A 23,860-nucleotide genomic window follows, 5' to 3' on the forward strand; every position below is an offset into this window, starting at 1 on the left:
ATTTAAAGTCTTCCAGCAATGATTTTCACGATCAAAACTGCATTGGAGAAAGTTGGGTTTTCTCACACCATGCACAGGTTTACTTTCATTCATAAAAGTAGGATGTTAAGATGTAATTCTAAATAAATGCCTTGGAAAATATACTGATGAATGATAATGGTAATGTACAGAACAATTCCTCACACCAACATCATCAGTCAAACAAGAGTTAGTCATCACTGGGGGAGGAAGACATTAGTCAGCATGCCAATTTAAAAAAGCTTGATCAACTTACGCACTGGTCCATGATTACTGGGGATACCTGCGTAAAGAGCACAGAAACAGTGTTTTATGAAAGCATGGACTCATGTAATGTAACTCTTCAAACTTTACCACAAGAGAAAACATAATTGTTTCCCTTGAATAATTCAAAGCCCACCAACACTTATCAAATTGATCTCCACTGTGTCCACTGATTAACAGCAGCCATGGCTCTGCAGAGAACCCGACCACTGCATGGTCCAACACCCGCCTACTTCTGATGATAATAACAGGTCTGCCGATGACAAAATGTCAACAGAATCGTAAATCTAGATGCAGAAAGTCTTTTCATCAGCATCGTTTCAAATAAACTTATATTCGACAGTTTGCCCTCTTTATCCGCTGTTACCTTTACCGTTATCATTTTCTGAATCATCTTTGAATCAACGAATCTTTGAACCAAACCAGTCATACAGCATCTGCAAATAGTTAATAAAGGTTGTTGTAATCTGCTCCGACTGTCAGGTTAGTGTTATTAGCAGTTTATAGAAAACTGAGATAAAGCCAATCAAAGAAATGGAAGAATAACAAAAATGCTTTAAAACATTTGCCTATGATTGATTGTAAATCAAAGACAATATGTTGAAAAAATGAATTACATTTCCAAGCATTGAAATAGGTCCCGCCTGTGAGCTGGAGCTGACGTTGGCAACCCTGTAGCAGGCTTTGTCTGAAAGCCTTTGTGTTATCAGTATCTGGCTGTGGATTCACCATCTTTGTGTTGCGTTAATGTAATCAGCAGGGACATCCTACCCCACAATTAGCGCAAATTCAGATAATTTTCTCGTGCTCTATCACTTTGTCCTTCTGTGATTATGTTTCAGTGGGGTTTCATATCAGTTGTACCCTATTCATCACTTTGTTACCAGATTCTGGGCTGTCACAACACTGCTGCAGCAGGAAAAGCACAGATCTTATGCTGCCATTTGCAAGAAAGCAAGCAAATGGCAATTCCTAACCAATAGTTGTTCTGCGTGAGAAATGGAGGGCAAGCAACATTGCCCTTTTGAAGCCAAAGCACATTCTACAGTCTGATCAAACTCTCAGCCCCAACCCCTCTTAACCTGCGAACCTGCTTTTGAACACAAGATGAGTTGACGCTTTCTGCAAAGTGGACTGTCAACATAATTCTCAAAGTGATTCCTCTTCTGCTCTCCAGGCTACTTACAGATTTTTCTCCTCCTCCTTTTAGGGAAGCCTTGGATTTGAATCACTCTCAGTCACTCTGCTGCTGACAGCTATGGCCCATAGCAACGCAGGGCTCTATTTTGGGCTCTTAATTTATCAGATGAAGGGTCATGTATGTCCATATATCTGCATGTGCAGGGATTTGAATATGTAATAGACCTTGCCCTGTTCCTACCTGTGAGATAAATTACTTGCATTATTAAAAAGGAAGACTTGATGACAGATGAAAGCTATTAGACCATAATTACATTTTGCACGTTCAGCATATTTGCCTGTATGTTTAATATCCTCATAGGAAATATGAGCTTCACATAATGGATAGAGGCATGTTACGGGGCCTGGGCTTTATTTATGAGCGAAATAAGAATAATTCAAGACACACATTTGTTCATTCAACACCTGGGGGACCAATATTGTTACGTCACTTCCATGTGTGACATTATTGCATTTTATGCCACTGCCAAACAAGTGCTAATATTGCTTTTGATATGGCCAGACCTTGGTTTCATCAGTTCAGCGCAGATGCGGCCAAGTGTTGGATATTTTAATAACGACCTGTCAATCTGACAGTGGGCACCAGATTGCAGGGAGACTCATAACACAGGAGAGGTGCAGGGGTAAATCCAGCAATATCTCCTTAGAGTTCACAGACGTTCCCAAAAACAAACTCCCAATCACAATCAAATGTGTTTCACACCCACACAGTTTTGTGCACATGCATTGCATACACAACCACAGACTCATCACATACATAAGACTCATACAAATTACTGTGTGATGCTCTAATTCATCATCAACAAATAAGTGGATCAATATCACATCTCTGTACAAATCTAATCAGAGCACCATGTCTGAGAATTCAAGTCAGACAATCAAAGTGAGCATTTGAAAAAAAAAAAGAACTGCGTTAAATCCCAGCAGACAGCTGCCATGAGAGTTTCTGACTGAAGACTGAATCAGTGTGAACCGAGGACCAGAGGGTTAGATCTTCCTCCATCTGGCCTCGCCTGGCCGTCCACCACCACATCCCTGAGTGGCTGTATTAGATTTATTGAGGCAATGAGCCCCCCGCCTCAGGCCTGGTATTTGATGAATGCGACTCAACTCCCGTCCAAGATTATAATGGGGATAATGCAAAAGGGTACCTTCTGCCCCAAAACTACCATGTGAACAGGCAGAAAAATATCAAGCATTAGGTCACACAAAGTAAATTCAATGCTAATGTATTGGAAGGACGTTATGTTCAATTACTGAATGAATAAAACACACCATGACTTTTCAATTAAACAAACATAACATACTCAACGAGTGCTCATATCTAAATAACAATATAGATTATTGGTCATCACTGCCTTCCAAAATGACCCATAAGAATGTTCTGAAAATGGCTCAGCGTTTTCTGATCGGCCACCTATATGGTTCAAGTATAGGTTACATTTACACAACTAAAACTACCTGTTTGACGAAATAATGTGAGCTAAAGGTTCGCTTACAAGCCTTTTCAGGAGCTTTCAACTGTATCTTACCGTCTTACTGAAAACCCTGTGCCTGCTCAAGGATGGGCTTTGAATGTGAGATGAAAGGGGTCAAAAATGATCGAGGAGTCAGTGGACGGCCAGACGGTTGAGCTGAACACGGACACCCTCCAACAGTCACAAGCTGTGCGTTTGTTGCTAGCTAGCTTACAGCTAAGTCTGTATAGTTGGTCCAGTGGTCAAACCCATACAAATGATGCGAGGCAAATATTCATTTCACTATATGTCTTAACAGAGATTTTGAGAGTAGAATGATGTCCCGTTAGTTCCATCTTTGCTTCTGAGTTAGCAGAGACATAAGACATACAAGAAACGCATAAGAAAAGAGGGAGTTTGACGTCAAGAGTTTAAACAAATGGCCAAAGTTGTTCTTATGCCTCCGCGCCAACGACAGCTGTGGCCGGAGGCGTTATATTTTTAGGTTGTCCGTCTGTTCCATTCTCGTGAACGAGAATTTAGCACAAACATCCACTTGGACTCGAGGATGAACTGATTCGATTTTTTGGGGTTTAAGGTCAAGGTCACATTGACCTCATGTCCATCCCATTTTCGTGAGCGCAACATTTCAGGAATGCCTTGATGGGTTTCTTCAAATTTGGCACAAACCTCCTCATGAACTGATTCAAATTTCCTGGTCAAAGTTCACCTTGACCTCACAAAACACATTTTTGGACATAATTCAACAATACACAAATGTTTATAAATTGGATAAAATGATGGTTGGAGGAGGCATACAACCGTGAGGCAGTTATTCGAGTTTTACTTTCTGATATACTTTCCAATACAAATTGCACTTCCTTAAGTCCACCATCCAAAAGAAAACATATTTGGGAGTATTTGATGAGAACAACTAAAAAGACATTCAGAGAGGTGCAGACCAGAAACAAAGAGGTAATATGATAAAGAGGTGCAACAATCTCTCAGGAGCAAAGAGTAAAAGGTACGATGTTTCGTTATTGCATCAGATACCAGTGTCTGCTGTAGCCAGACTGAAAATGGTATGTTTCTACCAGCACCAACAGTCTGTATGGCCACTCTTTATCCTCCAAAACATAAGAAATACTGATATACTTACATATATTTGCCGTTCCTTTGGGTATAGGGAGGTAGGAGCCCACACTCCAGGCTCTTCCGTGGTAGTGCCTCTTACAGCGGCTGCAGTCTGGCCCTGTGGTGTTGTGTTCACACTCACAGCCCAGCTTCCCCTTGTCAAACACACAGCTGTTGGCATGCAGGTTACACTTGCACCTGAGACAAAAAAGATAACAAAAGACAGACGACGTGAATAAGCATCATTCTGCTGCCATTGAATCGATACCCTCTGGACAGAATACACAAAGTCTGCCCTGGCGTGTATTTGTGCTTTTCAAATTTAAATTTAAATCCTGGTGGGTTATCTGACTTGGATCTTGCCTCTACTAAGTTTAATTATTTTTTCCTTTTAAAAAAATAAACAAGGCCTTATTTGTCGTTGCCTCTGTGGAGAGAACAGCGATGCGAATAAGTCACTTTTGTCTCTCTGAGAGCTCAATAAAAGGCACTCTGGAAGATTTGCTAATTGAGCACAAAACGGGGATCTGATAGAGAGATGATGGCACAAAGAGAAGCCGTGTAGCCTGAGAATTCTCTTTTTCTTCTTTTTCTTCAAAGTTACTCTGTTATTTGGCAAGGGAGCCTTCAGGCAGGGAACCCTACCGGTCCACAGAGCTGGTTTATTAGACAGATCTGTGGCAGAGCTGACAGACGCTGCAGACTGGAGAGGAGAGAAAGCATGACGGCTTTCAACACTCAACCTAATCCACCCCCTCTTCTGACCACATGGAACAAGCTAAAAAAAAAAAAAAAAAAGTTTGTTTCAGTCTCACTTGTGTGATTTTAACAACCAGAATGAGCAGGGAGTAAATGATGCGTTCTCAGAACGTAGCCCTTTTTTAATAAATGTAGTGAGTTGTTTAGTCTGTCTCTGAGGCAGAACAGGATGTGTTTGTTGTCACACGAGATATTACAGTTTCATATTCCACGTTTATATGAATAAACTATAAATCTCCCTATTTGATTTTATTCCTAAGAGGGTAAAAGGTTACAACTGGTGACCTCAGGAGAGATTGGGATCTGACACACTACCCGTCTCTAGGGGTTTGTGCGGCTCATGGTTTCACATCATGCCTATGTTTGTTTTTACGAAGCGCTTCCGAGGAAAGATTTCTTCCATTTGAGACTGAGGAGCCGGGTATCTGTTGCATTCATTCACCAGTGAACATGAGACAGCGAAATGAGGGCAGCAGTCAGAAAGACACCCATTCTAATTGACTTCCTGGCTTTACTTTGACTTCTCACAATAACGATAGATAACTGCGGGAAACGAAGGAAATTATAGCCTGTTCTGTATAGCTGATAAGCAGCAGTGAAATGTCGGTAAATAAGGTCTAAATACGGATGTCTGGTAACATCCACTAATTGGTATTAATTAACCCTTTATTTAGCATTTATTAATATCATACACACATACTAAATATGTATGACACAATAATACACTATTGGGTTGTTAAAATGTCTTTATAAAATTACTTATTGAAAGGTGCTTTATTAAGGTTTGAATTGTTCACACATATGAATATTAAAATGTATTTGAATGGAAGATATCCTTTTTAACAGCTTACTCCAATTTTAAGGTGTATAGTAAAAATTCATGCACAGATGCAAACATGCATGAACAAATCCTTTGAATGTTAACATTAGTGTTTTAAACAGAGTAGCAATAAGATATTCATACTGTATCAACTTAAAACACTTTCACTGTGTGTTTTTAAAAATTTAAAACTACAATAACAAAAGTTCCCCAAAGAGCACACTCATTAGTAACACCACCATCAATGTATAAAAACCTCACTGCAATTTTACAAAATGATTTTTGAATGTTTTCAATCGCTCAAAGTACTCAAAATACACAAAAACTTACTTGATCATGCAGGAATTCACATAAAACTTAGATGACCATGGGAACCTTTCAGTTTAAACCAGAAAAAAGTAATTGTCATTTCAATTTATCCTCATACAACGGTTCATATGATATCTTGTGAAAAGTTAAAAAGTCATTGTATGTGTGTTTTCCTACAAATGCCAGCAGCATGTGTCAATTGCCGCTTGTTACATGCATACAGTATTTACAAAGTAAATTTCCATCATCACAGGAAACAACTCAGTTTGGTTTAGGCAACAGAACTTAGTTACATTGAGGAAAAGATCGCTGTTTGGGTTAAAATAACTATGGAAGCGCTGTTGCTGAAGTATGCAAGTTATGAGACAAACAAATCAACGTTGACTTCACACGGGGAACCAACAGCCGTCTCTTGGCTGACAGATCGGTGTTTGTTGGACCTATCCACCTCCCCTTCTGCCTGCCCCGCGTGGGCTTTTGCAGTCTTTATACTTCATTTATACTTCCATAATGGATGCTACTGAATACCATCTCACATTCACAGCAACTAAATGCTACTTCCTCTTACCCCGCATTCCCCATAGTCCTTAACTTTTTAATCAATTAAAGATCCTGCTTCATAAAATTAATGACTGGGTGTAGCACTTCTGCCATGCAGACAGCAGCAGCTCCCTCAAGTCAAGAGAGATGAGATTTGACCTTCCACTTAATTAAAAACCAGCTAAATCTGGATCATCGAGCCCAACCGATGCACGTAGTTCACTCGGGGGAGCTCTGGGATGCGATGCTTTTGCCGCTGGCATTGTCATATTGAAATCAGAGAGTTTTTCTTTCACCAGTTTGGGCCACGAGAGAGACCCCCTATATGTCCAGATTTTCAACAGGGATCATTAGGAAGACACATTTCCTTACGTTTTAATAACCTTTAATTCATTTTACAGCACAATAACAATCGGTGTTATCCATTATCAAGTCAAGTGACCTCCTTAGGAGACACTGGAGATCATCAAGCGTCTTTGTCCCTCCCTCTGCAGTCCTGGGTGAGTAAGAAAATCTATGCATCTTTTTTTGCAGTTTGAATGGAACAAAGCTCTTACGTTAATCAGGGTTGATTTGGGGCTTCATCGAATTATGATGTGTTGTCATGACCTTCTAATTTCATTAAATTACCTTCTTTGCCCCTGGTGAATAATGTGATACAGACTCAGGACTAAATTGTAGCCTGTGCATGGGCATGCTAAATGTAACAAAGAACAAATCTCTACAGTGAAGGAAAGGTGAGGCGAGCGGCTCGTATGTGTTGATATTCTGGAGTAGACAGCAGCACTGTGTCTGCTGCCTAACCTTGGCTTCTCCTGGCTACTTGGCACTGTGTTGACAGGCTCACTATGTCTAACACAGCTTTTCTTTCTTGTGACAGCCTCTCCTGTAGCATCTCTGATTCAAGACAAAAGAGGAGCACAGAACTTGTTAAATGAGAAGAGCTAAAAAGTAGAAGAGCTGAACAGACAGGAAACCTCTCAAATTTTCAAGTTGAATCTTTAATTAAGCAAGAAAATTACATTAAAGCAACTGATTTCGTCATGTGTTTCTGCTGTTGGCCGCCTATACAGCAATTCAACTACTAAACAGCATTTTTGCCAAGAGTGACAATGTTTGTCACTGTATAGCATACGGCCCTGACGTAACTGTTGAATACTGTGAAGTGCTTTATATAACTTCCATTTACTGCGTTGCCTCTCAGACAAATAAACGGCGGATAAATGACAGTGAACTTAGTGTCAAGCAATAGAAATGTTTGAATAGGGAGAAATCATGCTTCTAAAAGCCATAATGAGTCTAACTGTCTAAAGAGCAGATAAAGAATGTAGCAGAATTAAAAATACTGTTACGTGATGCCCTGTGACCTCCAGTAGAGACATTGCTTGCAAATCTGCATGAAAAATATAGACTAATTTGTCTTTGAAACCTATAACGAGGTGGATTGATTTTAGCAGATACCTAATTAGAGCTCAAGACGGCGTGGGTGTGTACAGACTGTGCTTGATTGACATCTCTCTACCTGATATTTGCAAATGCATTTTTTCACAGAAAACATTTTGACACGTCACAGTAGGAAGAGCTCAGGTGTTAATTGTAAACTCGGATGTTTTAAAGCCTTAAGAATTGCATATTATCTACCTCTAAAACAAATAGTGGCAGCAGCTCCTACAAAAAGTTTTGTGGGGAAAAAAATGAACTTTTCCAAATGCAGACATTACTTATTGATAATTTTATAAAATAGCTTTTTTTTTGTATTTTTAGACTGGAAAGTCCCTTTTCTGTCTTTTTTTTCCTTTAGAGATTTAACCCATGACTGCCACTCTGACTGTTAAGACTGACTGAGCAAACCAGTCTCCCTCAGCGCTATACCTCACCTGTTCCCTCTCACAAGTTGCCCATGGTCAGAGCCTTTAATGTGCCTCCATGCTGTATAAATACATACTGAGGTTTGCTGAAACTTTCCTTGACAAGACACTTTGAGACCCTCACATATCCTGCCCGGTGATAGCTCTGACAGATATGGAGAGATCGAGGCTGTTAAGGGGAAACTTTGGCCTTGCTGAAAGTTTTAGATGAATGTCAATGTGTTACCTGGACAAAGCAGAATAACCTGCCAGCACCTTACAGGGAAAGAGAGGCTGTTTAATGTCTTTTGCATAAGTGGAAGGAATGCTGTGAGACATGCCAGCTATACAGGGACCAAAATGGGAGAATTTAATTTAAAAATCTGAAAGTTGAGCCTGTTGTCAACATGTCAACCCGTCTCTTGCTGTCTTGTAGGAACATTAGGTCAAGCTAAACAAAGATAAAACCGGAATAATTGTTTTTGGAGCAAAAGTAGAAGGATTATCAGTGATTAGCTGCTATATAATGAACATCCAGACCTCTCAGACGATCTGGGAAGGGAGGCTTAAATCCTTTGTTTGCCACTGCCTGTTATTGAATTAAATTTAGCTTTATTCACTGATGCACTCACACTGCACTGTAATTTTTATCTTTCTTTTTAATATCCTCTATTTGATTTTGCTCTTTTTAAATCCTGTCTTAATGCATTGCTTACGTCTCATGTGAAGCCCTTTGAATTGCTTTGTGTACGACTTACAAAAAAAGAACACATTTTGTTCATTTAAAGGCTGTTGCCAGTGTTTTTTTGTCTCAATATATACCTGTAGGCAAACAAATTAAGATATTCAGTATTTTTACACAACATTTTAATTGTGTGGTTAAGGCTTAAGTGTGGATAGGGTTTAGACCTTAATGTTGGTGAACAACATTTACCGAGAATACAATATAACAGTTATCTGAATGAATGGAATATGAATGTTGGAGGGACTTGAACTCATGACCTCAGTATTTCTAAAATCTTGTCGTTGAAAGGTGCAAACGTATACAAATACACTGGATGCTTTCATGTGGGAACACCTGTTGAATGGTATCTTGTTTGCTAACCTGTGTTTACTCTTTTGTAAAAATAAAATCAAATCATTCATGTGTATTCAAATGAATAATACAGCTTGCATAATGTGATCTAAAAATAAATATGGAGTGAACACAGTTTTTATAGAAATGGCCCTAAAGGTAAAAAGGGATTTTTGCTGTAGTGTGAAACCTAACTTGATTTAAATTTTTCGGTTAATTATGGTGAATTAAATGCATTATCCTGTTTAATCAACCAGCGTAACGCCGAAGCTTAAGTGTTTACATCCAGACTGCCTTTAGAAAACTCCATAGCATACTGTACAGTTGCAGGGACAGGGAAAACAATAATAAAACAATAATTTGAGCAAGAACAAGGCAAATCCAGCTAACATAATGAGTTTGACATTGTTACTTTACATTAACTCCTTTTAAATTTCCGATGGCATTGAACTCTTCCACAAGGAGACGATGGGAGTCACAGAGTCACCTCATTACACCAGGCTGTGTCACCGTGAAATTGAAGAGTCCGATTGGGCTTGTTTTCGTCGCTCTGTGCGGTGGCCAATTTTGTCATTCTTCGGGGTGTAATGTAATACATCTCAAGCAAATTGTTTGCGTCCCCTGTCGAAATGTAAAGTAGCCATGCCAGGGCTCTCCAAATTGTTGGAGAAATATTAGGAAAAGTTAATTCCCCCTGCTTCAATTTTCTGCCAAGGCGAAATGAAATTCGAATTTACGTGACTTGGGCTACTGCCACTGAAAGCCTGTGATTTGTTTCAATGACAGGGCCTATTATTGAGGTTGTGCATTGATGTAGACATACAGTATGGTAATGCCTACCCACCTCAGCCCTAGGAGGGCCGTCTCATTCATGGGATGTAAGCCACGGAGACGAGGAGGAAGCCATGAAGAAATCAGCAATGGAAAGACATATTAATATGGAAATCAGAGGCTGTCTGCATGCTCTGTGTTCTTTGTGTGTGTGTGTGTGTGTGTGTGTGTGTGTGTGTGTGTGTGTGTGTGTGTGTGTGTGTGTGTGTGTGTGTGAGCATAGAAGCATGCAAGGGGTGTAAACTGCATGCATTCGCCTACTATGGTGTGAAGGTTGAAAGTACAAATAGAAAAAAATCTGCTCTAAGAAAAGTATTGTTGATACTTGAATGTAATGAGAATGTAATGGCCTTCAATTATTCAAGTCAGGGCACACGCACCTATAAACATGTAAACATGTAAACATGTAAACATACACAGTTTGAACGTATGAAGCCACAACAACCTTGTCTGTTCCTCTACTAGTCAAGCTTGATCATACATAGTATAGCAAAAGGACATGTTGATGATTTTACTATTCATGGCTGCTGGCCCACCAGAGACAGCTTATGTTGATGTACTTTCTCTCCATATATTATTTACAAAGAAAGCCTGGGCCTTAATGAGCACTAATTAAACGCTGGAGACGGGGAGATGACTGGCAGAAAACATCGTAGCATGTGACAGACATCTGGTGGAAGATAAGTGAGCAGGCGTTGGCAGAGCCGGGGTAGAGCCTTACGGTGGTAGTGGAGTAACGCTGGGGGTCGTGTGAACCTGCATTTGAACCCGACTCTCAAACTCTGTCAATCAAGCTGAATACAGCTGTCATGGTTCACAGGGCGTGGAGGATTGATGCTGTGTGTGTGTGTGTGTGTGTGTGTGTGTGTGTGTGTGTGTGTGTGTGTTTACTGTATGTGAGAGGCTTGATACGAGTCAGTGAGTTTGTGTGTGCATGTAGGTGTTTGTACAGTTTGCGTTGGCTGGGGGGGTTCTGTGAAGGGCAAGACTGCAATGTAGTCATTTGATGAAAGATTCAAATCGAGGACAAAAATAACAAAAAGAGTGTCCTGTGTTTGATAGGCTTGACTTGATGTTGACATTTGGCTGTCAGCCATATAAGTGTATCTGTTCCCAACTAGTCTTTTTAATTTCAACTGCTAAATGATGGGACAATTTAAGATGTCCTCTTCAGTTATTAATTATTTTGGATCTCTGCTCTTATTGGCAGGACTGACAGGGCGCTAGAAAAATACTATCTGAGTGGATTTGTTAGTTGGCTAGCTTATCAAATTACTTCACCAACTAACATGATCAATAATACTAATGTATTATGACAAACAGTGATAAGTTAATCAACAATAAATGATGTAACGGTACAAAGCAAAACTATTGCTTTCTACTAGCCAAGAGCGGTCGACTAGCTAACTATAACCTAAGCTAACGTTAGCGAGCTGTAACTTAGCTACGCAGTGCGGATCTGCCGTTGGTTGCTTTGTAACGTTGGCTGATGAAGTAATTTTCAAACGACAAGCTAGGTTAATATGGATCCAATGGCCTAAAATAGAATATAGAAACATTACAGATGGTGGCGTTATTCTAAATATATTATTGTAATGGCATGTCACTGCTAGATGGCACCGACTTAACAGCGAGCACGGGCAACAAAATGCTGACTGCAGTTCACTTAATGGCCACCAGTTTCATTAAAATAATGATTTTCAGAAAATTCCACATGGTGCCTTTAACAACGCAATTACATTTTCTGTTACTCTTATCTCACTAAAACATCATCTAAAAGCTGTTTGAAAGGCTAGAACTCGTGTAGAGAAACACTGAATCATTTGAAACATCAATTAGAGACATTTAGTTTGAAATCAATTTAATTTGAAAAATATTAAAGAAACTTTAAAAATCATGCATGCAGATTTGTAAAATGTAAACTCCTCCAGTTTTTATAATTTTTTTTCTCTGAATTTTTTATGGTGTAACTCAAGAGGACTACATTCAATTTATTTTCGTCACCTGTAGAGGTTGATAAGCTTTTTACCCATTCAGCTCATTACTGTACTGTACTACTCAACCATGTAGTGATAACTGTCTGGGCTTGATTTAATTGCAAATAGTGGATTAACAATTGAACTTTGGTAGTGAGTGATTCAAATAAACAGCACACTTAAACACAGTCTTCATGAGACCTGAAAAGATGAGGCATCCATCTGAGGTTGCAAATATTCCAAAAAGGAGAGAAACAGACATTACTCAAAGATGAGGGTGGATTTGGGAAAACAGTGTGAAAGTACTAAAGGAGAAAAAAAGTATTAAAAATAACCACATTGTGCAACTGCGGATGCTCTGCTGACTTTGCAATAGTCAAGAATTATGAAATCATTTGTTTACCCCCACTGAGCGAAAAATCAAAGACTCATCATACTGCTCAACATCATCCTTTACGCAAACACTCCAGAGGAATATCAATTTCTTTCCTTCAGCTGCATCCTGTCCTACCTTATGCATTTACAAGCTTGAGAAAGAAAGAGGGAGAGAGACACACAAACTTAGTAAGGAAGGCTACATCTTCAGGTTAGAAGATAAATGAGGGAGGGGAATGTCTTGGCACATTAGAGTAGTCGATATGGTGTAATATCATGACACTTTTTCTTGAATTTCCATACAGTATGCGACCGCTTCAAGGCATATTGTAGATATCTTCCTGGTTTGGATTTTCTATGTGGGGTTAGAAGCCCGTCCTCTGAATGCTCTGTGGAGGAGCTACATTTAGCTCTTTTTTTAAGTGCACGATACAGTTGAAATGTGAGATTCGCTACTTTCATGAGCTCAGGATTCCCACCGGGAGAGGAGGATATAGAGTTTGTCTATAGCTCGAGGGGAATATTGGGGAGCATATAATATCAGTAAAATGTTTCATATCTCATCTAAAACTACTACTCTTTTGTATTTGAATTGCCTTTGAATAACTCATGTATACCTCAGAGGGATATGATTCAAGATCTATGTTTTGTCTTTGAAATTAGCTTTTGTTAATATTTGTCAGCATAGAAAGTCCGAAGGGAATAAATCATCTCTTTTTTTATATTTCACAATTTATATATACATACACACACATACATAGATAGTGTAGTGATAGTGTAGTGACTTGTGGCCCTCTTGAAAAGTGAGGTAGGAAAGACAATCGAGAGTAACGGTTTGGATAAAATAGAGAATGACAAAGGGGGATGAGAGAAATAGCACATTAGCACTTATGGATTAGCTGCCTCTCATTCCCAGGCCCCGCTGCAGCCCTGCAGATGTGCAGCTCTGACCGCGCAGCCAGCCGGTAGCGGTCATGTCTTAATTAACAAGTAGACATCTGATCAATAAGTGAGGAACGATGGAGAGGGAGACGTGAAAGGTGGAACAGCCTGCACGGTTCAAGGTTTTTGTTTTCCGTTGATGTGGAATAACTTTAGAAATCAATAGCACGGCTACCCCCGCCACACACTACCTTCTACTCAGGAGAGGTAAAAAATAATCCCCCTTCTGCCTTTTCTTCATGTCTTCTTTTACTCATAACTACAAGATTTTTCACAGTATTTTTGGTGCAATGTGATACTGAGCCTTGTAAAGACAGCTTTACAAACCTGTGCTCTGTTACAATTCTTAGATTATTAAAAAAGAAATCTACTCTGGTTCTTTCATGTTGTAATGTGTGGCATCTCAAGCTTCGCGGGATTTATTTCGGAATGAAATGTTGTTTACTTTTATTGGCATGCCTGCTTCGCTTTAACTTGCTCTGGCACTGAAGTTTGGGAGTTCATTATGTTTCTTGCAATGGCTTTCGAGAGCCTACAGGTAACAAGCCTCATTCATTAAAGACATTGTACGCACACATGAACCATGTTGATGATGCCTTTTTATTTACTTCCACACATTTAAGGTGGATACACTGCGTTACCACCATAGTAAATTGTTCCTGTAGTATCTGTGCTGGTTATCTACAGTATGGTTAAGGTAGGGAAAGATTGAGATGAAGGTGAAGCTGGATATATTGTTGATTGAAGGGTTTAATTGGAGTTTATATAGTTCAGGGTGGGCTTTCTCCTTACTGATAGCACTATCAGAACACTAGGCATACGTGATATACATACGTGATGACTCATCATGCAACTCTATTGTATCTGGTATTTAAAGATGACAAAAAATGTAAAACCTTAAGAAAGTAAGTGACAAATTGATCCGCAAAAATTAGTTGTTTCTAATAGCTAGATTTTAAGGCACTCGTTTTTCTTCTATAATTTCCCCAAACTAAATGACTTGTGACAAATTTTTATATTATCTTTTACATTTTTCTTTTTCTGTATACAAGTGTGAAATGACAAAAAACAATTCACAAATCATTGTGGAAATATAATTTGACATTTCCAAAGCATGGCGGTATCTACTTATTCAGAGCTGTGACATTCATGAGCATATCCACCGGTTACCTGACTCTGCACACATTCAGCAGTGTATGAGTGTAATTTAATCAGTGTTTGTAGAGTATTCTGGGAATTCTCGGACAGGATGGCCATTCTGTGATAAGGCTTTCACATTTGGTTGTAGCCAGGAGGCTGCCGAGTCTGGTGGGAACTATAATAAGTCTCTCTCCACCCGTCTCTATCACCCTCTTTCAAGTGAGTTACTGATCCACCTCTGGACAGAAATCGTATGTTTATTTTCTTTTCTTTCTCACTGCAAACTTTTTTGTGGAAAATTGAATTTGATGCCCAGGGGCAGGATGGAAAATTGGGCAAAATAGCTTATTTTCCTTCCATCCAACCTTTTACTCTTTCTAATGAATGGCAAAATAAGATATCTGTGGGATGTGCTATTCTGTGCTTGAAAGCGAGCCTTGCAATGCAGAACTCATCAATTCATGTTTACAGTGTGAGTTTGAATATTGAATAGTGTGTCTGACTGCAGAACACGTACCTATATCTCTCTGATAGGGTGGAATTGCGAGTATCACTCTTCACCATTATGTAAAACCTGTGGCATGTGATCAAAGAAATCAAACATCATGAAGTGTTTTCAGATTTTACGACAGCTCATGTTCAGTGACTGATTTGTTCGAACCAGCAGTCAAAGATCATTAAAACATACTAGAGATGTCTGAAAGTGTGTGTTATTTAAAGCATAAACTGTAGCTTGCTCAAAAAGGAAACCTCATAGATACAACCACAAAGCCCCTCATTATGAAACAGGGCAAGGCTAAATTTGGAACCACAGCCTGGCAATTCTGAAAGTCTCCACGTTTCACTGATGTGTCTCTGATGATTACCATTTAATCAGCTGCAAATGCTCTTAATTACAAGATTAGTCTCCGCCCAATTAGCCAACGTGCTAATAGTTCTAATCTGCCATTGAAGTCAACTGAATTCTAATTAGGGACTAACTGTTTCAATTCACCGAGGGCCCATCTGATGGGTCATTACCAGCCTAGTTATCCTCATATAAACCAACTGCAGCAAGCAACACAGGTCCCATTTGCAGAGCAGCTGTAGAGCCTTTACGACCATCGTGTGGGCCATTTTCATGCATCATGAAACGACAATGTTTCCATTCCCGGAAAATCACAGAGGTATTCTGCTGACTCACTGATGAGCATATTATACCTTCCAGAGGAGGTCTGCTTAATTTGACTAAAAATTAAGGTTTTAAAATTGTAAAAATTAAAATAAGTGGAGAGGAAGGAGCAAGGTAAATTGAAATAGTCTCTCTAAAGTATCAATAAGTCATATTTTTATATTTGATTAACAATGGACCAGACTAGTATGTGTGAAGTGAAGGGGAATGCTTGTAGTAACAAACCAACACAAATCACCCGACCCAACAGTCCTCCTCAGCTCTACAATCACCCTTGTTTCCGGCAATAGAATCTGATAAACGCACTGTACACTAGCTGCTCAGCCCCAAATGGCAGACAGACAAAGTTAGCGACTATCTTTGTGAAGCAAAGGGCTATAGAGTTCAAATTAGCCACACAAAAGGTTCCTTTCCTAAAATACAGCTCACGTTTTCTTATGACCATTCATCTAGAAGAACTCTGAAATTACGGCGATTTCACTTAAAGAGCCCTTAAATCATCATACTGAGCAATACAACTTGAAATTGACTTCGTCTCCAGTCACAGGTAAATCACATGAAGTCTTTTCTCTTCATGGAGACCAGTAGAGCTGCCTGTTTCTATAGCTAATGGTAAAGTACCTGAACATGATGGATATTTGAGTTTTTGACATCAAGGAGACATAATTCTCATATTCGGGGTTCATACTTGTATTTTTTTTTTTTTTTTACTCGAACATGTTTAAATGCTTTAATGTTCAACAATACGTGTGTTATCAAACTGTCTAGCTGAATATACCTGTCTGAAATGCTTAAAAATAGGGTGCACCTTTGCAAAAGGAAGTTCTCAAGCCGTGGATGGAGATGCTCATATGGGGTTGAGGAATATTCTAATGAGCTTGCATGTGGCATAGAAAGGGGAGCCAACTCTAAAAGGCTCGTTGAAGGACATGTTTTCTGATTTAGGCAGCCCACAAAACACTGACTGGGTTATCTTATTTCACAGTTCGTGGTTTGGTGGGCACTCCAGATACCCAATTGCATGTGCACAAGCACTGGAAAAGTGAGTTTTTCATGATATGTCTGCTTCACATAAGGCTCTACACTGTAGTTGTTTTTCATCAGACAATAAAAACTTCACTTGTACATTTCTATATTGTCCATGTGTTGTATCCTTACTAACTTTTCTCTGCTGTCTTATGGCCTCTGTCCAATATGGCAATTGGAAGTGTGTGTTTGAATTGTGGATGGAGATATCTGTAGGTGTAATACACCTTGGAAAAGTGAATTGATTACAATGAGAAACCTTGTGTAACTAAGTTAACTTACTGAAGTTAAGTGAAAACATTTCAAAAGGTCATAGTAATAAGAACAGAAAATATCTATGTTGTTATTTATTAAACTGACAAGTGTTTTAAAACCAAAAAGAAATGGAACAAAAGTAAGTTCAGCTCTCCAGAATTGATGCGCTACCTGACCCAGTAATTGTAATATCATGTTATGGGTTATGAGATGTCTGTGGAATCTTGATGTGTGTCTGTAATAAAAAATGCAGAGAGACATGCATTAAAACTCTTCTCTTCACCTCGGCTCACAGGAGGAAATCTCAGCCTTCTGTCCTTGTCAAGTTAGGCTTATAATAAGGAATTTAGGAGAGTAGAGTTCAGCATCTGCTTTTTTTTTTCCTGATTCAGACTTATTTTAGAAACAGAATTTTGTGCTGGGTTGAACTTACTCTGTCTGGGCCACCTAAACTCTTTGGCTGCTCTGTGTCTAAAAGTGCAAATTGTGCAAGACGTAGGCTAAAGAAAAGGAGGTATGAAGCTTCTTTTCTTTGCATTTCAAAGTTTTAATCAGTAATATAATATGTCAATTCACTTAATTAAGAATCCTCCTTATCAAAATGCATTCATAGGCCCAATACCAATGTTGACACTCACAGACTCACAGACTTGGAAGTATGTTTCTGCAAAGTCCGTGAAGGTTTAAGGGCTGTCCCGCTGTCAACTGTCACAGACATTTTGAGCCCTTTATGCACACTTTCGTCCACATATTTTAAGACTTCGCATGAGGGAATTACCCACAAGTCATAGATTTGTGACGTTAAACACATTGTTACCAGGGGAAACCCGGAGGTTTTTAAAAGAAAATAACATAAAGAGGACTGCGCATTAATGTTCAGCATTTTAAATTACACAGAAACACCACCTTAACATTAAGGATTAAAATGTACATACCATGTTTTGGCCTCGTAAAGTGCTCTCCCACTCGCATTAATAAATAACTTTGAGCCCTTGCAGCCTCTCACACTAAGGCATTTACCAAGTAGCATCTGTTAAGCCCCTGAAGGTTTAGTGCTTAAGGCCTTTGGGGGGGACATTGGGATCTGGCCATTGACTTCCATTCGTGTTTAGACTGCGGCCGTTAACTTTTCCGTTCAGCTGATGGTGCCTTCTAAAATCATAATAAGCAGCATTTGTGATGACCCTTTGTGGAAATGGGCCCATCAGAACAACTCAAAGAAGGGGCAACTTTTACACAAAAGACAGAAAACGTAGGTTTGTCTATACCAGGGGTGGTGCCATGTACCACGGAGAAGCCACATTCTGTAGGCTTTCATCCCAGCTGATCACCTCAGCAGGGGATCCATAACATCCGTCAATATTGATCTGGTTCTATCCAATGCTGAGGACTACAAGCATTTAAATGGCTTACAAATGTATAAAAAGTGACAATCTACAAACTGAAGCTGCTTTTAAAGACTAAAGCACCCAAACTATATGATAGTACAATCAGACTTGATTTATTTCGAAGGGAAATGAGTAAGAAATATAAGTGGGTCTTACCTGCCCTGCACTTTGATGTCAGATATGGCGTAGAAGTATCTGGAGAGGTTATTCTCATCCACCATGGTGGCTCCAGTGGCTGGCTTCAGCAGCTTAATCCTCAGATCAGTGATGGTGAAGAAGTCCCTCAGGTTCTTGGTGGTATCCAGCTGGCCGTACAGCGAAGCCATGTTGTGTAGCCGAGGCCCGGCAAACAGGGCAAAGCGGTCCTTTATCTCAAAACGTACCGTCTTGTCGTTCTTCCACACATAGCCTCGGGAGTAGTCCTCAGTGCAGATGATATCCAGCAGGGTGCGCTGGGTGAGGTCGTTGGCTGTCTTGGGTTCCATGGTGAATGCGTCCAGGCAGTCGGTGGCATAGAACTGGTACGGGGTCCAGGTCCTGCCGTAGTCGAGTGACTTTTCCAGGACCATCTGCTCCGGTCGGCCTGACTCAAAGGTCAGTACGATGTCATCAGTCAGCTCGATGGTTTTGTTCCACGACAGCGTGATGTTAACCTGGAGGGGCTTTGGGTATTTCTTCCATGAGCTGGACTGCCAAAACGTTGTGGGGTTGCGGCCCTCAAAGTCAAACATCAACTCTGGAGGATGAGCCAGCTCCTCAGTGGCGGCGTCACATTCATTGTTGCACATATAAGGATTCTCCTTTAAAGAAAACAGATAGATGCACACATGTAAGTGAACATTGCAGTCAGGGTATACAAATATCTATGTAATATGTAGTATGGTGCAATTCTTAAATATGATATTGTTACAATTTTTAAATAATAACTTGAGTGAGTTTTTACAAAATACAGTATTTTCAAAGTGCAATGGCCAAGATTAAAGAGTAAGTACTTTACATTTGGGGTTGAATTCAGTGACACTAGCCCATTTATGAAGAGAGATGTGCACCCAGTGAAGTTATTTTAAAGTTCTATGGGTGCATCATTTTGAATTATTATTCAAAACATATGTCTTCATAATATTGAAATGCATTACTTGTTGGCGGTGATTCAGTGCTGTTAGACTGCTTGACTTTCCTCTTGACTCCTTTTGTTTGTATCAGAGAGCAGCTCCTCCTGCTAGCTGAGGAGTAGGTAAATCTACCGCAAACTAACTACTGAAAGTCTCATTAATGGTGGTGGAAAAAAAGATTTAGAAATCAAAGCCCACGCTGACAATATCTGAACTAATAACTGTTTTATTGTTGTGCAGGAACAGTTTTGTCCAGTAAAAATGACAAATGATGAAAGAAAAAAAGGTACAAACTGCACTCTGTAGTTTGAGGAAGGGAACTTAAGCAACTGAAAAGTTGAAAAAGGTAGTTAAATATTTAGTTTTGCATAAAATATTCGCAGGAAAAGTGGAATCCTAGAACACTTGTTAGTTATGAAGCTGCTTGCTGTAATAGTCCCACCCTAACGACTACAAACCCTAAAACATCTCCCTGGTCAGCTGTACACTTTGCCTCGAAAGATTATTTGCTTTTCCAGTTCCTCTTTGTATTTTATAATCTGCGCAAGCAATGTTGGCTCTAGAGCTGCAGGAGACTGTGACCCTCTTGTTATGATGACACTGTGGATCCCATATTCTCGTTCAGCGCCATTCCAGCCTGCACTGCCACCCAAATTGCCAGTGTAATTGATATTCCAGTGTGGTGTTTCAGCTGAGATGGGAATGGAATCCCGATGAGTGTTTCTTATGAAACACGCAAAAGGACATGCATTTTTCATGGGCCTGTGTCTGCTCTATAGACATCCACCGAGTTTGGATGTTTTTGTGAGTGTTAGTGGGGAGAAAGAGGAGCTCTTGATGCGTTTGTGTTTGTTTGTTAGAGGGTTACAGAGCTCTGAATGTGTTTGCTTGTGTGTGCACATGCTGTATATATCCCTGTGTGAGTGAATGGAGAGAGAGAGAGAGAGAGCTGAAACGGAGCCAGAGAGCACAAGACACACTCCAATTGACATTCCTCTCACCTCTGCTCCAGGAACAATGAGGTTAAGTGCAGATGAGATTCAGATCAACTGTAAAGCGGTTCGATAATCAGCAATCATCCGACACTCTACACGCGGAATTATCTAAAGGTGAGAAGAGTGCTATCTGCAACATTACTCGCTTATCTCTCCGGTATTGCAGTGCATTCAACGGAGACTGCCACTTTTGTCGGGTGATGATCACTGGCAGGAATACTGATAAGCAGATGCCATTATATTTTATTTGAAAAGACCAATGGGCGCTTTTTTGTCACCCAGCAAAACATGTTTTTGATGTTTTATCTCCTTCACAGTTAGATGTTTGTATGACTTCCCTGTTTTTAGATACAGATCTTCTTGGCCCATTATATTTCCTGTGGGACTGTGATATGCTATCGGCTCCGCAGCTACAGTAGAAGCGATAGCTACGGGTTGAAGTAGAACAAGACTGAGGGATTGTGGGTCACTAGACCCGCTCAGATGACTGAAAGGAGCGTTGCATGATCCAATTAGGAGGGTAATAAGTGTTATGCGGCTGAGACGGAGTGAGAGCATAAGAGAGAGTGGGAGGTAGAGAGAATATAAAACAAGTCCACCGTTTGTGGTTCTTTGAAGGAAGATCTCAGGCTCTAACAGTATTCTTCTCTCACGCCCATGCACACCCACACATGAGCAAAGCCAACATGAAGATACCAGTATGAAATGATGATACCATGATGATACCATTATAAAAGCAAAACTAATAAGGGTTCTCCTATGAGAACATGCCAAAAAAACCTATATGGTTCTAGTGTGCAAATTTATTTCTTAGAGTGTACCAGTGTCGGCTGTTTGCCAATGATGTTTGCCAATGATGTGTGCAGCGGGGGGGGGCTGCCTTGCATCTTTCGAAATGGGAGCCTTATTTACAGACGATATAAAGAACCCAGACCGAAGCGTCCGACGCTGTTGTAAAAAAAACAATTTCCTGCCTAAACGGTGAGAAGCACAGTAAATAGAAGTTTTTAAAAAGAGACAAATTTGCTTCATCACGCCAGCTGAAGAAGTGTTCAGAGACCAGTTTCAATCAAGTCATAAATTCATTTCCTAATCATTCTTTCATTGCCTGCCTCGCCTTCAGGCCTTCAGGCAAAGTGATCATTCTGACGTATGGGAGCTGGCTGGGGACAAACCTTTCATAAAAGCTCCTTCCATCATTAAAAAGCTCAATAATGATCTAACTTTAAGTGACATGTACAGTATTTACTTTCTCCCAAAAAAGACCACCGTACTGGAATGCCTTCAAACAGCCCAGTGAAGGTGGAATGATAGAGACCGAGCAAAGGTTAGGACCTCTCATTGGATTTCTTGTGGTGGTCATTTAACAACAAAAACAGTGCCTTATGAAGATCAATACCTTCTGTGGTCATTTAAGACCCAGGGCTTCAGTATTCTCCCGCGGGGCAGCTATTTAAAAACTCTCAGCTTGATCCTTTACCTGTGATCATGGCTGTAGAAGAGGGAAATAGTCTGCAGAGAATTAGAAATACAGTTTTGTACCAAAATGAGATATCGACCCGTTGAAAAAGTTGGCCAGCCCTTACAATATAATTGCTACCATGAAAGTATAATTTAGCATGGATTATATTTGAAGTTAAAGGTTATATTGTAATTTAAATTTAATATGTTGATTATGTAATTTGAATATTTAGAGATTTTAAGATTTATTTAATGTTTGAAATATTGTAAATCTGTGTTTTTATGAAAGCCGCTTGCTGATGTGCATAGACTCATACATTTTGTCATAATTACTCATGCTAGTACCATATCACAGAATAACTACACTTATCTAGCTGTATGATAATATATGTATGGCATATGATTCTTATGTCATGTAACTATATTTAGTTATTATTTTATCTCATACATCATATAAAATATGTTGCGTATTAAATGGGCTCATCTCCAATGCACATGAATACAGACCCGTTATGTTGTTATGAGGAGTCCCACACAGGGGGGCTCTCTAAAGTCTAAGACAATAACCCTGATGTCATGCTGATGTCGTGAGCTACACATTTATAACAAAGTCTATGTTACAAACTGGGATCATATGATCTATCTTTCACTGTATAACATGTGTCACCTCGTCAATATTTTTGTTTCAACACCACACAAGGTGTTTTTACGCTACATATTCCACCTATAATCATTTTTATTCTGATCTTGGTTTTTAAGATTAAAGGATCTCCATTAGGCCATGTCATATCAGTCAAATAGTCTCCTTAGTCTACACCTATTGACATTACATACAGTGCTGCACGGGCTTCTAATGGCCTGTCTCTTCTTGGTATTGCTGACATCTCTATTGCCACCATGGCTGCTGCGTAACGTAGCCCAGCTGGTTTCTATCTGTGCTACATTATCTGTCCGGGGGCAGAGGCTTAGTGCAAGGACGCCTGAGCAGCAAGTCTGTGGCTGGTCACATCTAATGATGTCGTGATCTCTGCAGCCTATAAGGTCAATCCAATATCAGGGTGTCACACAAGAACAAGGAACAAGAGAGAGGGAGAGACGGAGACTTGAGCTGGGAACGCGCATCCAAATGTCATTCACCGGAATATAAAGCATGCAGGACATTCCGGTCTTCAGGTTGTCGCAAAGGCTCAGTGGATGTTTAGATATAATTACACGGTTATGTTATTGAGATATTGACACAAAAATGTCCTGAAAGTACAGCAATTGATGTTTTCTCTCCTAAATGGGCTGCACTGACGGCACAGACAACCTCCAAGTTTGTGCGTATATACACATCATACAAAAACCCCATGCAAGCGCTAAACACACACGCACAAGATGAGGTGGTGTGAAGCAGATGTTTAAATGAGTGATATATGGCCTGTGAGATTGACGAAGCTCAACCTCTCGTTGATGTGCCTTTTTGACACAAGATGTGGCTCGGCAGATAAATGATCTGGCCGACGACCGCTCCAGTTGAAGGATGTGTGCAGACAATCCAACCAATCAGTTTAGTTGACAGATTTCTGGACTTGAAGCTCAGATCACAGATTGAACTCGCCACAGTTTTCCGCTGAAGCCATCTCTTTTTAGGGCAAGCTTGTTATTTCACCATTGTGACATTTTAAAGTCGAATATGCGCTCACTGATTTGTTTCTCTGTAAATGACTTTGAGACTCACATTTCTGCTCAATAAATGCTTTTAAAAATGAATTTAGCTTCACTT

At 39.8% G+C, this 23,860-nt stretch overlaps 1 protein-coding gene across 1 annotated transcript in view; it reads right to left on the reverse strand.

Annotated features, from left to right (window-relative positions):
• Window positions 1-23,860, reverse strand: part of LOC142956488 (netrin-G1-like) — a 44,800-nt gene that overhangs the window by 7,114 nt on the left and 13,826 nt on the right. Inside the window, exons 2-4 of the mRNA XM_076098103.1 lie at window positions 18,684-19,327; window positions 4,099-4,271; window positions 275-301 (exon numbers count right to left, since the gene is read on the reverse strand). Of these exons, the coding sequence (XP_075954218.1) occupies window positions 275-301; window positions 4,099-4,271; window positions 18,684-19,327 (844 nt within the window). The remainder of the gene's footprint in view (window positions 1-274; window positions 302-4,098; window positions 4,272-18,683; window positions 19,328-23,860) is intronic.

This window comes from Anarhichas minor, unplaced genomic scaffold (genome assembly GCF_050575085.1).
Source record: "Anarhichas minor isolate MPS153535 unplaced genomic scaffold, ASM5057508v1 ptg000024l, whole genome shotgun sequence".
Taxonomy (NCBI): Eukaryota; Metazoa; Chordata; class Actinopteri; order Perciformes; family Anarhichadidae; genus Anarhichas; species Anarhichas minor.